At 37.3% G+C, this 15,675-nt stretch overlaps 1 protein-coding gene across 2 annotated transcripts in view; it reads right to left on the reverse strand.

Moving 5' to 3' along the window:
- DIAPH3 (diaphanous related formin 3) overlaps positions 1–15,675 on the reverse strand; it is a 495,444-nt gene that overhangs the window by 346,328 nt on the left and 133,441 nt on the right. For both annotated transcript variants that reach the window (XM_021929669.2, XM_021929670.2), the window contains 2 exons: positions 540–614; positions 383–452 (listed from right to left, as the gene is read on the reverse strand). In XM_021929669.2, coding sequence (XP_021785361.2) covers positions 383–452; positions 540–614 — 145 coding nt within the window. The remainder of the gene's footprint in view (positions 1–382; positions 453–539; positions 615–15,675) is intronic.

Consider the following 15,675-nt stretch of genomic DNA (forward strand, 5'->3'; position numbering starts at 1 on the left):
CTCATGCCATACTTTTGAGAGTTAAGAGAGAGAGGAAATTAAGGAAGGAAGAAAAGAGGAAGAGGAGGACAAAAAAGTGGAGAAAAGGTGGTGGAGGGAGAGAAAAAAAGAAAGAAGATGGGATTGGGGTGGGCAGGGTTGAGGGGGAGGAAAGGGTGGGGAGAGAGAATTAACCTACACATGAGGAGTTCAGCATCAGAAGAAACTTCATTATCGAGTTTCTCCTATTGCAAGACAGTTGAAACTAGAATTCAAGAAAATTCAATATTTTTCCATCATGACTGAAAAACACATCAGAAGGATATATCATCACTTTACTGCAACTGAAAATCATATATTACAAAACTGGTCATGGACAAATACTAATTACGTATGTACATACCTGCGTATTCATCAGGGCTTTTAGACACTGTATGACTTTATGTTGATTTTTCTTTACAACTTTTTCTTGGCTGTATTGACATAAAAATAGCAGTGTTGGAATTATAATTGGACACATGAATGATGCTTACTTGAAAATAATTATTAGCAATACTTACATTTTTCCACTAATCAATTTTTCCAAAATGTCTAGTAATAATCCAAGCCCCTCATGTCCAAAGTTTTCCACCCAACTGAAAAACAGAAAAAAGATAGTCACACATTGTCAGTAATGCAGCTTGTGTTATCATAATGTTATATACCTACAAGTATTTTATATTTGCTATATTCCTAATTGTAACTAAAACATAAGAATAACACCACACATAAAAATTATTCATGACTCATAATCTTGGTTGTGAAAGAAGCAAAGATGGGATATGCCAATAGTGTGCTAAACTCTGCTTACACAAGTCTGTAAGAGCAGACTGTGCACATCTTTTACATGCTTCATGTTTAGGGACATCACATGGGTAGCTTGAAATCAGCCACAGTGAAAGTATTCACACCAAAGAAACTGGCAAAATAATCAGAGCCATCCCTGCCCACGCACCCAGAGCTGGCTCTAAACATTTACCAGCACACCACTAATTACTGCCTATTTGGGGCTATGCCAAAGAAGACAAATTGTACAAGTGAGTAAAGATCTATGGAGGAAAGATGTAGATCAACATAAAGAAAAAGATTACTGGCAAAAATTAATCAAAAAAAGCAGATGCTTTAGCAGAATTTCCCAAACCACTGAACTACATTCCTATAAATGTTAAGAATTTCCTAAGTTTCAAAGTTTAGTCGATTAAAAAAAAAAAAAAAATGCATTGCTGGTTCTTAAATGAGTATCTCCATCTTCAGCAAACGAAATCTGTCCCATAAACCCACTGACCTAATCACAGGACTTTACATAACTAGAACATTACTGTCACTAAACAACAGCTTGCCTGGATTACAGGAAAACTACCTTAGTAGAGATGAATACCTTTTTTCAGTGGAGATTAGTAAACCTAGGCCAATAAATAATACAATGATAATAATCTGTTGCCAAAAGAATGAAGGAAAGAAAAGATACACGTGTGTATATTTATTTGGATGCATGTGCTTATACATGTGATTTTATGTATGAATATATGTAGTGTTTGAACAATAAGACGTTAAAAACAAAATTTCAGCCAGGCATAGTGGCTCCTGCCTGTAATCCCAGCACTTTGGGAGGCAGAGGTAGGTAGATCACCTGAGATCAGGAGTTCAAGACCAGCCTGACCAACATGGTGAAACCCTATCTCTACTAAAAATACGAAATTAGCCAGGCGTGGTGGTGCATGCCTATAATCCCAGCTACTTGGAGAGGCTAAGGCAGGAAAATCGCTTGAACCCAGGAGGCAGAGGTTGCAGTGAGCCAAGATCACGCCATTGTACTCCAGCCTGGGCAACAAGAGCAAAACTCCATCTCAAAAAAAATTTCAAGGAATGAAAAACAGAACATTATAAAGAATAAAAACAAGCTTAAGTCATACATCAAAAAATACCAAAATATCATTTTTTCCTTAAGATACAATATAACATTTCTAGTGAAAACAAGAGAATAAAAACCAAATGCAATATATTTATATAAAAAATACAAATATTATTTAAAATCCAGCTTCTTCATTTGCACATTTCTGTAAACACAACTTGACACCTATCAATGTTGAAGATTTCTGATTTTACAAAAAAGAAAAAGAAATTTGCCATATAGATTGGCAATCTCTTGTCAGACAATATTTTACTCATATCTTGCCAGTGAAAGCCATGAAATAACTAATTTTTAAAATGCACTTAAACAGGAAAGATACTCTCTTGTGAAAGACTGAAGATTGCTATTATAGTTAAGGTAAGGAAAAATGTTAAACAGAGGTTGCTGTTTTCAAACCAGGATGCTACTTCAAAAGTGAAGGGTTTACTCTTTACTATTAGCGACAGACAGATTACCTATAGGCATTTTGAATCTTGTTTTCATGATTCATGAAAACAACACAGCATCTCACTTAACTGTTTGCCTTGTTGACATCCTATTCTGAATTTATTCCTATTTCACATGCAGCAGGGAAGTGAGAAGTAATCTGAGAGTTTTACTTGGGCTGACATTGAGATGCATGGAGAGAGACTGTTCATAAGGCACTCCTCTTTAATATTTCACAGAGGGCCTTCAGTATTTTGTTTGAAGTAAATTTTCAACAATCTCCATATTGAAAAGTACAGCCACAAAGATATTCTAAAGCCAATATAAATGGTTTCAGATTATTCATACTGCTATCACCTTTAATCATTGTGAAGAATAAAATCACTGTTCATCAAACTGCCTCACACCAAAACAGGCAAAGTAATTTTAAATTATGCGAATATAACGAAAAGACTTAGTTACACTTAATATGCTTATATTATGACCCATTATAAAATTTAAGAAGCACAAATCCATGTAAATCAGTAAGTTCTCTGATCTACATAATTAATAATAAAAATAGCTATTTAAAATTTATTACCCTTAACATAATTATAACTAGAATAGTGGGACTCATAGATGGTCTAAAGTCAACTATTTCTAGACCCACTATATAACTCTCTCCTAAACTACAGAATATGAACTATTCAAATACAATTTATGCCTACTCACTCATTTTATATATAAACTAATTCTCTATAAAACAAAACTTATTAAAGTTCCATGCTCAACAATAAAATGAGAGTTGGGCAATGGCCTTCTGAAAACCAGATTACACATTATATTTCATAAAACATGTCAAAAACAAGAAAAGTGGGACAGGGTACAGGGAAAGAAAACTGAGACACTTGACAACCAAAGAAACAATATAAGAATTAAAAGAAAGCTAACAAAAGTACTTATTAAAAAGATTAAAAATTAAATATGCATAAAATGTCTCCCTGTTTTCTTAAAAATTTGCAAACTCAACATACTGTTGTATTAACAAGTATCACTCATAAAGCAATAATCTCAAGTGTTTCACTCTCACCCCTATTATTTTCAGCAATATTATTTTTAAGGACGGGGTACGAAATCACTTCCTATTTCCACCGGAAAAGATGTTCAAGATAAAAAGTGATATTGAGTAGGTAGGTCTGCTGTCTTGACAGAGGTTTATTGAGATCCATAGCTTTCTACAAAAATGAAAAATTTCTCATCATCAGTGTAAGAAGCAACCTAGAAAAAAATTATCAACTGATCTATAAATGATCAATCTCCAGGAACTAAAATCTGCACTATTTCTTCTGCGCCTATCAGCACAGTACCATCAGGCATTATGTGGTTTAACTATAAACTGCATTCATGGATAAATATGCACATGTTTCTTTTTCATGAATAGAAATGACATAGAGATCAGTATGACATTTGTATCAGAAAAAACTGCTTTAATAGAGCAACCGTAGTGTGCTAAATACTAATTTAACACAAAATCTACCTCTTAAAATTCTGTAACAGGAAATATCAAACTCCTCTAATTGCCTCAAGGAAAACTTCTAAGTATATTACCCTTTAGCACTCCTAGTAGGGGTCTCAATATAGGAGAAAAGAAGAGATGAATTTTAATAAAAATTCAAACAAACAAACAAACAAAAAAAAGAATAGTGGGAGAGGGAGAACAGATTCCCAGAATTACAATGTTTAACCCGCCTTTAAATGGTCAAAAGCAGCTTAGGCTTTGAAATTCAGTTACTACTTCCAGAAACACAGGATGAAGAAAGTGTATAAAGTGGTTTCTGACATGTTGTTGGCTTTAGGAAGCAAATACACGCAGTCACCTCATTGAGTAATACAGGCAACAATCAGGTCTCAGATTTATCTCCTGGCCAAAAGGAACAAAGCACTCTCAAGTATTTTTCCCCAAAGACTGACCCTCCTACCCTTCCTTTGTTTTGTTTAAAGTTACTACCTTTCTTCCCAGATGTGCTGTAGAAAGGGAAAGACAAATGCATCATGAATTATAATGGAATTAATCTTGGAATTATTACCCTTATGATCTGGAATAAACATACCAGATCATAAGAGCAATCTCAGATCATAAGAGTAATCTTACCTGATGCATACTCCTTGAGTATAGGGACCATTTCTTATATATCATATTTATTCAAGCATGGGATAAACTGAGCACTCAATAAATCTTTTTATAATGAAACTAAGTCTCTTCTATTGTTATATATAAGAGGTTACAGTAACTTAGAAATAACATCTAGGTCTGCTGATAACCAGGCTTGTGGCCTTTATGTATGCAGAAATAAACACAGAGATGACAGATCTCCACACCATGACTGAACCTGTCTCAACCTTCAAGCTAGAAATTTCAGAACTGTTATTTATTCATACTGAATCAAAGATGATAAAACCAAAGACAGGGTCTCACTCTGTCACACAGGCTGGAGTACAGTGGCACAATCATGTCTCACTGCCCCCTCAACCTCTTGGGGTCAAGCGATCCTCCTGCCTCAGCCCTCCTAGTAATTGGGACTACAAGCATGTGTCACCACATTCATCTAATTTTAATTTTTGTAGAGATAGGGTCTCACTATGTTGCCCAGGCTAGTCCAAACTCCTGACCTCAAGTAAATCCTCTCACCTTAGCTTCCAAAAGTTCTGGGATTACAGGTGTAAGCCACTACACCTGGCCAAGTCAGCCTTTATTAAAGGGAACACTGTGTTCTTGATACTGCACTAAATACGAGAAATACAAAACTGAATAAAGTATGTTCTCTGCCCTTGAAAAGATCACAGACTAGTGGTTAAAACAAATATCGAACAAAATTATTTCCATAATGTAATAAATGCTATAGTCATGGCTCTCTGGGAACAGAACGTACAACATCTACCTCTCTTGGGAACTTCAAAGCATCTGCTGTCTGACCTGAGTCTTTCTAAGCAGGAGGGTATACACATGAAGACATTAAACATAAAAGAAATGGCCTGTGCTGAGCAACAGAGAAAGCTGTATCAGAGATAAAACCAAACAGGTAAGAAAGGACTTGATCTTGAAAAACCACATATACAATTCCATGGGCAATGGAAGGGCATAAAAGGACTAGGCATATGTAGTAAAGAAAGTAATTCTACCCTTGCCCAACAAAAGATCTGCACATCTTAAACTCAGAACCTATAAATATATTAGCTCATGTAGCAAAGGAGAAACTCAAGTTGCAGATGGAATTAAGATGGCTAATTAGATGATTTTAAAATAGGAAAATTAACCTAGTTTATCCAGGTGGTTACAATCTAATCATATAATTCTTAATTTCCCAGCTTAGTTAGACAGATGAGATGAAAGAAAGCGAGTCAAAGCATAAAAAGGGATGGGCACCCTGGCTCACACCTGTAATCCCAGCACTTTGGGAGGCTGAGGTAGGTGGATCACTTGAGGCCAGGAGTTCGAGACCTGCCTGGGCAACATGGAAAAACCCCATCTCTACTAAAAAACAAAAATAGCCGGGTGTGGTGGTGAGTGCCTGTAATCCCAGCTACTTGGGAGGCAGAGGCAGGAGAATCCCTTGAACCCAGGAGGCGGAGGCTGCAGTGAGCCAAGATGGTGCTACTGCACTCCAGCCAGGCAACAGAGCAAGGCTCTGTCTCAAAAAAAAAAAAAAACATAAAAGAGACTCAACTTACCTTTACTGGTTTTGAAAATGAAGGAAGCCAAACAAGAGCCAAAAAATGTAAGTAGACTGAAAAACCTGGGAATAGCCCTCAACTGACAGCTAGAAAAGAAATGAGTCTTAATCCCACAATCACAAGAAATTGGATTCTGCCAATAACCCAAATAGACAAACAAATTGAGTCTCTTATTCATAAACACTAGATGTCTCCATTTATTTGGATCTTCTTTAACTCCTTTCATCATTATTTTGTAGTTTTCAGCATAAAAGTCTATGGCTAATTCATTAAAATTATAATTATTTTTTGAGCAATTATGAACAGTATTGTGTTTTTAATTTCATTTTCCACAAGTTCATTGCTAGTACATAGAAATACAATTTTATATTTTTATCTTGAATCCTGCAACCTTGCTGAACTCAGTGATAAGTTCTAGCAGTTTTTGGTAGATTTCTTGAGATTCTCTATGTAAACAATCGTGTCATTTGCAAATAGGGACAGTTTTATTTCTACCTTTCTGACCTGCATGCCTTTATTTCCTTTTCTTGCTTCAGTGTTCTACCTAGAACTTCCCCATGGTGTAAAATAAGCATCCTGAAAGCAGGCATCCTTGCCTTGTTCTCAATCTGTCTTAGAGGGAAAGCATTTAGTCTTTCATCACTAAATAGAATATTAACTACAGGATTTTTTTAGATCTCTTTACCAAGTTAAGAAATTTCCCCTCTGTATTAGTTTCCTGGGGCTGCAGCAACAAAGTACCACAAACTGAGGAGTTTAAAACAACAAATATATTCTCTTGTAGTTCTGGAAGCAAGGTGTTCAAAATCAAAGTGTCAGCAGGGCTGCTGCCTGGCACTCTGGGTAGAATCCTTCACTGCCTCTTCCTAGCTTCTGATGGAAGCTGCCAATCCTTCCAGTCATCACATGAGACTCTTTCTGTATCTCTGCTTTCTTTTTTTAAGGACACAAGTCATGTTGGATCAAGACTTCACCCTACTCCCTTATGACCTCATCTTAAGTAATTACACTGCAATGACTCTGTTTCCAAAAAGGGCCACATTCTGCAGAGAGAGGGTGTTAAGAATTTACATATATCTTTCTAGGTTTACAACTGAACTCACCCTCTATTCCTACTTTTCTCAGAGTTTTCATTATGCACAAGTGTTGAATTTTGTCAAATGCTATTTCTGTATCGATTCAAATGATCAAGTGACTTTTCCTCTTTTGCTTGTCAATACAATGCATTATATAAGGATTTTTGTAACTATATTCATGATGAACATGGGTTTGTAAGTTTGAGGGTTTTGGTTTTGTTTTGTTCTATCTTGGTACTGTATTGGTCTGGTTTTGCTATCAGGTAATTCAAGCCTCATTTAAAAGAAAATTAATTGTTCTCTGCTCTGTTATTTTCTGGAAGAGACTATGGAGAATTGGCATTAATTCTTCTTTAAGTTTGTGGTAAAATTCTCCAGTGAAATCACCTGCACCTGAAGATCTTTTGCTGGGGAGGAGGAACTTAATTCTCTTAATAGTCAGAGGGCCATCCAAATTATCGATTTCATATTGGGTGTGTTTTAGTAGTTTGTGTTTTTCAAAGAACTGATCTAGTTCATCTAAGTTGTTGAGCTGTGTATTTAAAGTTGTTCAAAGTATTTCCTTATTACCCTGTTGATATCTTGGTAATATTTCCCATTTAGTTCATGAAATTGGCAATCTGGCCACTGATTTCAAGATGTTTTTATTTATCTTTAGTTTTCAGATTTTTTTTTTTTTTTTCAGACAGAGTCTCACTCTGTCTCCCAAACTGGAGGGCAGTGGTGCAATCTCAGCTCACTGCAACCTCCGCCTCCTGGGTTCAAGCAATTATCCTGCCTTAGCCTCCCAAGTAGCTGGGACTACAGATATGCACCACCATACCCGGCTAATTTTTGTATTTTTAGTAGAGACGAGGTTTCACCATCTTGGCCAGGCTAGTCTCAAACTCCTGACCTCAAGACACCCACCCACCTCAGCCTCCCAAAGTGCTGGGATTATAAGCGTGGGCCACCGTACCCAGTCTAGTTCTCAGGAATTTGACTTTGATATGTTTGTGTGTGAATTTCTTTGAGTTTATCCTGTTTGTGATTCAGTTTATGTAAGTTTATATCTTTTGCCAAATTTGAGAACTATTCAGCCACATATATATACATATATATATGTATGTGTATATATATATATTATTTATTTATTTTCAGACAGAGTCTCACTCTGTCACCCAGGCTGGAGTGCAATGCGCAATCTCGGCTCACTGCAACCTCCTCCTCCCGGGTTCTAAGCAATTCTCCTGCCTCAGCCTTCCGAGTAGCTGGGACTACAGGCACATGCCACCATGCCTGGCTAATTTTGTATTTTTAGTAGAGATCGGGTTTCACCATGTTGACCAGGCTGTTCTCAAACTCCTGACCTCAGGTGATCCAGCTGCCTTGGCCTCCCAAAGTGCTGGGATTACAGGCATGAGCCACCGTGCCCACTCTATTCAGCCATTATTTCTTCACGTACTTTTTTATCCTGTCCTCTTTCTCCTCTCAAGACTCCAATGACAAGAATGTTAGATCTTTGGTTATAGACCCATAATTCCCTGAGACTCTGTATGTATTTTTTTCCCAATCTATTTTTTCCTGGTTGTCCAGATTGTATACTTTCTATCATTCTATAATCTAGTTCACTAATTCTTTCCTTTCAGCCTCATGTTTTGCTTTTGAAGCCCTCCAATAAGCTTTTTACTTCAGTTATTGTATTTTTCACTTCTAAGATTTCCGTTTGGTTCTTTAAAAGAAGAAATAAAGTTTCCTCTATTTCTTTGCTGAGACTTTCTATTTTTTTTCTTTTGTTTCGGCACATTCCTATTTGCCTATTGTAACACTTTTATGATGGCTGCTTTTCAAAAGATTCTTGTCAGATAATTCTACCATCTCTGTCATATCAGTGTTGTCATCTATTGTCTTTTTTCACTCAGTTTGTGATTTTCTCACTTCTTGGTATGACATATTTTTTATACTGAAGCTTGAAAATTTGGGATATCGTGTTAGAAGATTATATAAATCTTATATAAACCTCTTATTTCAGTAAGCTTCCTGTGGCACAGTTCCAGTGGAAGAAGAGAAAGCACCACCTCGTTACTGCAAGGTGGAAACAGAAGTCCAAGAGAGATTCTTTGTTACCACCTGGCATGGATGGGAATCTAGGCACTCCCTGATGGAGAGAAGAACTGCCTCATTATGCTCACCATGTAACCTACAATAGCACCATGGAAGGGGGATGTGGACGTCTGTTATCACTGGGTGTTGGTGAAAGCCCTGACTCTATTGGCCACTTTGGACACAATGCCAGTGGGGAGGGGGAAGAATGCCTCATTACTGCCCTCTGTAGGTAGAAATCCAGGCTACCCACTTTGCTTTTTGATAGTGAGGACAGGCAGTAGGGGGAGTGGAGATGGGGCCACAGATTTCTTTCTGTGGTATTCAGCAGAAATATAGAGCAGTTATTGCCAACATGTTCTGTCTTGTTTGCTGCCATTTTTGTAGTCCTTTGGTTTAAGAGAGAAGGCTTCTGTTGGGACTTCTTTGTTCTGTGCCCACTGTCATTTCTGGGTTACTCACTTCTTCACCTCCAAATCTGACAAAAAGGCAGAAAGACAACCCAGCAAACTCACAGGCATATTGTTCCTTAAGTCCCAAGGTTCCTAGCCTGTCTTCTTCTATTTGTTTCACATATAATGTCCAGTATGTCTAGTTGTGCTTAGCAAAAAAATAAAAATAAAAAATAAGAGTGTATTTAGTCTATCTTTCAAACACAAGTCTGAAACATCCACTGCTAGAGTGTGAGAATAGGCAAAAACTCCCACCAAGAAAATCAGAAAAAGGCAGTGACAGTGGTAAGAGGAGAACCAAGTAAACCTGACATAACAAATACAAAGGCAAGAAGAAGTTTCAAAAGACAGAGGAGTCAAGAGTCAAGTGCTAAAATGAGGTCAAATAAAATAAGGGCTAAAAAGAACTATAAATAAATGAATTCAAGAGCAGTTTGTAAATTCTGTGGAAGTGAAATCCTGATTGCAAAAGAATTAAAAGACAAAAGGGGTAGTAAGAAGAAAGAAAAACACATAATTTGGGATTAAAGAGTTGATGGAAGAAATTTGTAGGAGGACTGAAATGAGGATAATGAAAAAAAAAAAACGTGTGCAATAAACACTATTACAAAAATAAACAGAGAATATTAGAGGAGCAAAGAAGAGCCTACCTCACTTAGCTAGGGCCTAGGAACAAAACCAAACTTAAAAAACTATGCCTACAATCTTGAAGTGGAATGATGCTCATATATCTTAAGTTTAAAAAGCAGAAATAGTATATAAGGTGTTTTCTATTATTATTCTTCAATGTTTTGGTTCACATATAAGAAATGTATTACATATGTGTAGCTATACAAACACATTCTTAATCATCCTCCACCTAGTCAGCTAATTCAAGGCTTGTGTTCTACTCTCTTATATATCCCCACACACTGCTCCCACCAGAACCAGTTGGGTTTGTTTCCAAATCCATTCTTGACAGTTGTACTTACTATTGTATTTATATAATTAATATTATATAAACAGATAACACACAATTGGGGAAAGAGGTACTTCTGTGAAAACTAAGCCTAATGATTTGGAAAGTTAAAAATAGATTACTTTTTAAATTGCTATAAAAGTAAATGTGGGAACCACTATATATTAAAGGGAAATCGTAGTACCAAAAAAAAAGTTGTTTTTTTTTTTTTAGCAGAAGTATAGTTTTGCATTCAGATTGCTTTGCCAGAGGCTTTATGATCCTGTTCTACTTTAAAACACCAACATCAGGAAGACAATGCATTATGGGTATGCTTTATGCAATCAGCCTTTGCCCACTCCAAGAAAAGGTCTGGGCTCTACATGAAATGTCTAGAGAAAAAATGTTTATCCTTTAGATTGAAAAAAAAAATGTTTGGAGTATATTTGAATCATTTATTTGATGATTACATGCTTTAAGCAAATTTTTAACCAATCAACCAACAGTATTAGACACGAAGACTTCCTCTGTAGACAGAGTGTCTGTCTCTCTCTCTCTCTCTTCCTCCAAGAAGTTAGTGTCTATTTAAGTAGATAATATTATACATTTTTCTTGATTTTGCTTTTGTGTATTTTCTTATTGTCCTATAATGAACTTTATATTTTGTAATAAGAAAAATATTTTTAATTACCCAAAAAAATAATCTTACATGAATGCCTAGGGAAACACAAACCTAGATGGTTTAAAATCAATACACAAAGCTTCTTAAAAGGAGAAAAAAATACATTACTGCTCACATGTGACAAACTAACAAATTTCGTACCTTAAACTTGGAAGGTCAGCTTTAATACTGTATAATATCTAGATCCAATTTACATTCCTCTGTCAGAGTAATAGATCACCAATGCTGAATATAATTATAGCTTATTTTAAGCTTTCATTTTCACCTACCTTTACCAAGGTGACTAAATACTTAAAATGAACAGTTCTAGGAGAGAGTACAAAGTACTTAGCATGCCCTGGGGGCAAGACAAACATACACCTACATGCCATTCAATGGTGCATCCACCCAAATTACACTAAATTACACAGCCAGGCTGGGAATTCAGGAACTACTATAAATAATGTTCACAATGTCAAATCTACTAACTTTCAAAATACAACCACGAATATGTATATTTTCTTGAAATATACTTCTTAAGGACACTGTATATTTAAAAACAATCATTTATTCCCACTTTTCATATCAGATAACACAGTAATAAATGTAGTATTCTCCTAGTTTCTTTTTGGCTATAACATACTGAAAGGCATAAAATATCTAGAGAAAGCATTCCAAATAAAATGAAAATAAAACCAGGTTAACAGGAATGATAAAAAACAAAGCACAAGAAACAAGAGTTTTTGACCTTTAGATGAAAAAACAGTAAAAGAACTATAGATTTTAAAACATAGATACTGGTATGTGCTCTAATCAAAACTTAAGTCCCCTATTAAAAGGAACATATTATAGAAAAGAAAATACCTTGTTTGGATACTAAGTAGTTTCTTAGTATCAAATTTAATATCGTTAGTTCAAAAAAAACACTACATTATTCATTTTAAATACAGACTAATTTGCCAACAATATATGTGGAAAAGACATTATGGTCACGTTTCAGGCCTTTCACCACTTGTTGCCACCCTAAATACTTGTCACTACTACCCAATGCTAGTCAGAGCAGTCCTAATTATTAAATCCATGATCTTCCCTTGATTCTATACATTTCACTGCTACCTTTGTGTAGCAATGCACTCATAATGCTCCCCTCCACAGAACTGAAATAATTTCATCTTTCAAGGCCAATTCACAGTTCCATCTTCTTTGAACTCTCACTGATTTGATTTCTCCATGTGCTCACCAAGTTCCATTCACTTGACCTCAGATACCCCTCCAGTTAGTTTCCATTTCTCTCCTCTCTTTTATAGCAAAAGGTCTCAAAAAATTTCTCACAAGCATGGTCAGCACTTTTTGCCATCCATTCACTCAATCTCACTTCAGTCTGGCTTCTACCACCAAGACTCCAAAAAAATCTATTTTCTCAAAGGATGCAACAACCTTCCTCTTGCCAATTCCAATAATATCATCTTGCCCCACCTCACAGCAGCGCGCTATGCAGTTTGTCCTTCCCTTATTTTGAAACACTTTTCCTTTAGGTCCAGAAATCAGCATTTGGTGTTCTCCTCCCCACTGGCTACTCCTCAGTCTGTGTTTCTGCCTCCTCTTCCCTTTCTGGATCATCTGTTTCTGAACTTTCTGAACCCGGAGCCCCTCAGAACTTGTTCTGACCACTCGCCTACATCTTTAGCTTCCTTCTCCATACAACCTGCCCACACTGAGATTCCATCCATTCTCAGGGCTTAAATATCTCCACTCCACATATGTAACCTCTAGACTCACATATCTAGGGGCCTGCCTGATGTCTCAAATTGTGATACTCTATTTTAAACATGTCAAACTTAACATGTTAAAAAGGGATATTTTGGGCCGGGCACAGTGCCTCACACCTGTAATCCCAGCACTTCGGGAGGCTGAGGTGGGCGGATCACGAGGTCAGGAGATTGAGACCATCCTGGCCAACAAGGTGAAACCCCTTCCCTACTAAAACAACAAAAATTAGCCAGGTGTGGCGGCGGGCGCCTGTAGTCCCAGCTACTCAGGAGGCTGAGGCAGGAGAATCACTTGAACCTGGGAAGCGGAGTTGCAGTGAGCTAGAGATAGTGTCACTACACTCCAGTCTGGTGACAGAGCAAGACTCCGTCTCAAAAAAAAAGGGGGGGAGATTTTTTTTCTTCTCCAAAATTCACGGAACAAGTAACAACCTCCTCCACCCCAGTTAACAGCACTACTATCTGCCTATTTGCTCAAGTAAAAAAAAAACTTATTCTCAATTCTGCCTTTTCATTCACATCCTACATCCAATTCATCAACAGGTCCTACAGTTTCCACCTCCAATTTATCTGCAAGATTCACCCACCCCTTGGCCCACCACTGCTACAATCCTCATACAAGCCACCCTCCTAATTCATGTGACTACTGCCAGAGCCTCCTATCTCACACTTCCTTGTCCGCCCTCTCCTCCCTTCAATCAATTCTCCCTGATATGGTTTGGGTTTTTGTCCCCATCCATATCTCACCTCAAATTGTAATCCCCATAATCCCCACATGTCAAGGGCAGGACCACGTGGAGGTAATGGGATCATGGGAGTGGTTTCCCGCATGCTATTCTCTCGAAAGTGAGTGAGTTCTCACAAGATCTGATGGCTTTATAAGGGGAATTTGTCATTTCCCCTGCTTCTACTCACTCTATCCTGCCACCCTGTGAAGAAGGTGCCTGCTTCTCCTTTGCCTTCTGCCATGATTGTAAGTTTCCTGAGGCCTCTCCAGTAAAGCAGAACTGTGGGTCAATTAAACCTCTTTCTTTTATAAATTACCCAGTCTCAGGCAGTTCTTTATAGCAGCCTGAGAAAACACTAACACACTCCCTGTAGCAGTTAAAGTGATCTTTTTAGAAAGCCAGAAGAGTTCATCTCCTGCTTGAAACTCTTCAACAGACTCCAACTTCCATAGAATGAAAATCCAGTATCCTTACCACGATCTTTATGACCATGACCCCCCGCATGGCCTGGCCACTGCCCATCTTCTCTGACAGCATTTTGGATTTCTCCATCCCTCTGCCACACAGTTTGTCCACCTCATGTTCAGTACTACTGTCCACTCTTCTCTAAACTAGTTCCTTGTCCTTTGGTGTCAAACTTCACCACCTCAGAAAGACTTTCTATAATCAGCTACATCAAAAAAACCTCTCCATTAATCACTCTCAGTCTCCATTTCTTCTTTACTGAACTGATTACACCTTTTTATTTTATTTCTTTGTGTTCTAGGTTTCTCTGTCCTATATGCTTCTCATTTACTGTGGCACCTAGCATAGCCCTTGGAATACCTGTTGCATGTACATATTACAAAATCCTGTGCTATATTTTAGTGACATGTTATCCATGTCACATACTTAGGAGCTTAAGAGTTTTATTCTTTCACGTGTTAGATGTTTCTCTCTAAAAGGAATCTCAGCAATTTAAGAAAAGAAATCCTTGCACCTCATCCAGTATACCAAACAGAGAATGCATAAAAACACTTTAAATACCTGCTCTCCTGTCTTACAAAATGAGCAGTACAGGCTCATGTATTTTACTTTATTTCAAGCATTAATCTCCTTATTCTCTTTTTACTATTCAAATCCATTTAACATGTACTCTGATCTTCTCTCCTGAGTCCCATATTAAGGCTTCACAATGACACAACACTTTGTCCCCCTCCTCAGAAATTCATAGCATGCTGGAAAGGGCAGCCACATATACAGACTCAAGAGTACAAAGGCTCAAAACAAGTGCACGAGAAATATGTTTTTCTGATCTCTAAGGATGTGTTGTCCAATAAGGTAGCCTCTAGACACATGTGGCTATTTAAATTTTAATTAAAATTTAAATCCTAATCACACTAGCAATATTTCAAGTGCTCAACAGCCACATGTGGTAAGCAGCTTCTGTAATGAACAAGACAGACATAGGCCATTTTTGTCATTGTAGAAAGTTCTATCAGACTTCTGTTCAAATGGGCTAAACTTCTACTTAGCCCTGCAGAGGGACTCCAGGTGATATCAGTGGCTCTAACTTTCTTTTGGGTGTTTCTTTCGGGTGTTTCTTTCATATTATTGTATTAGCCCATTCTTGCATTGCTATAAAGAACTGCCTGAGGCATGGTAATTTATAAAGAAAAGAGGTTTAACTGGCTCGCAGTTCTGCAGGTTGTACAGGAGGTATAGCACCAGCATCTACTCTGCTTCTGGGGAGGCCTTAAGAAGCTTCTAATCATGGCAGAAGGTGAAGGGGTAGCAGGCATGTCACATGGCCAGAGCCAAAGTGTGTGTGTTGGCTGGAGAGGGGATGAGGGAGGCACACTTGTAAATGATGAGATCTTACAAAAACTCACTCACTATCACAAAGACAGCACCAAGCCACGAG

This window comes from Papio anubis, chromosome 15 (assembly GCF_008728515.1).
Source record: "Papio anubis isolate 15944 chromosome 15, Panubis1.0, whole genome shotgun sequence".
NCBI lineage: Eukaryota > Metazoa > Chordata > Mammalia > Primates > Cercopithecidae > Papio > Papio anubis.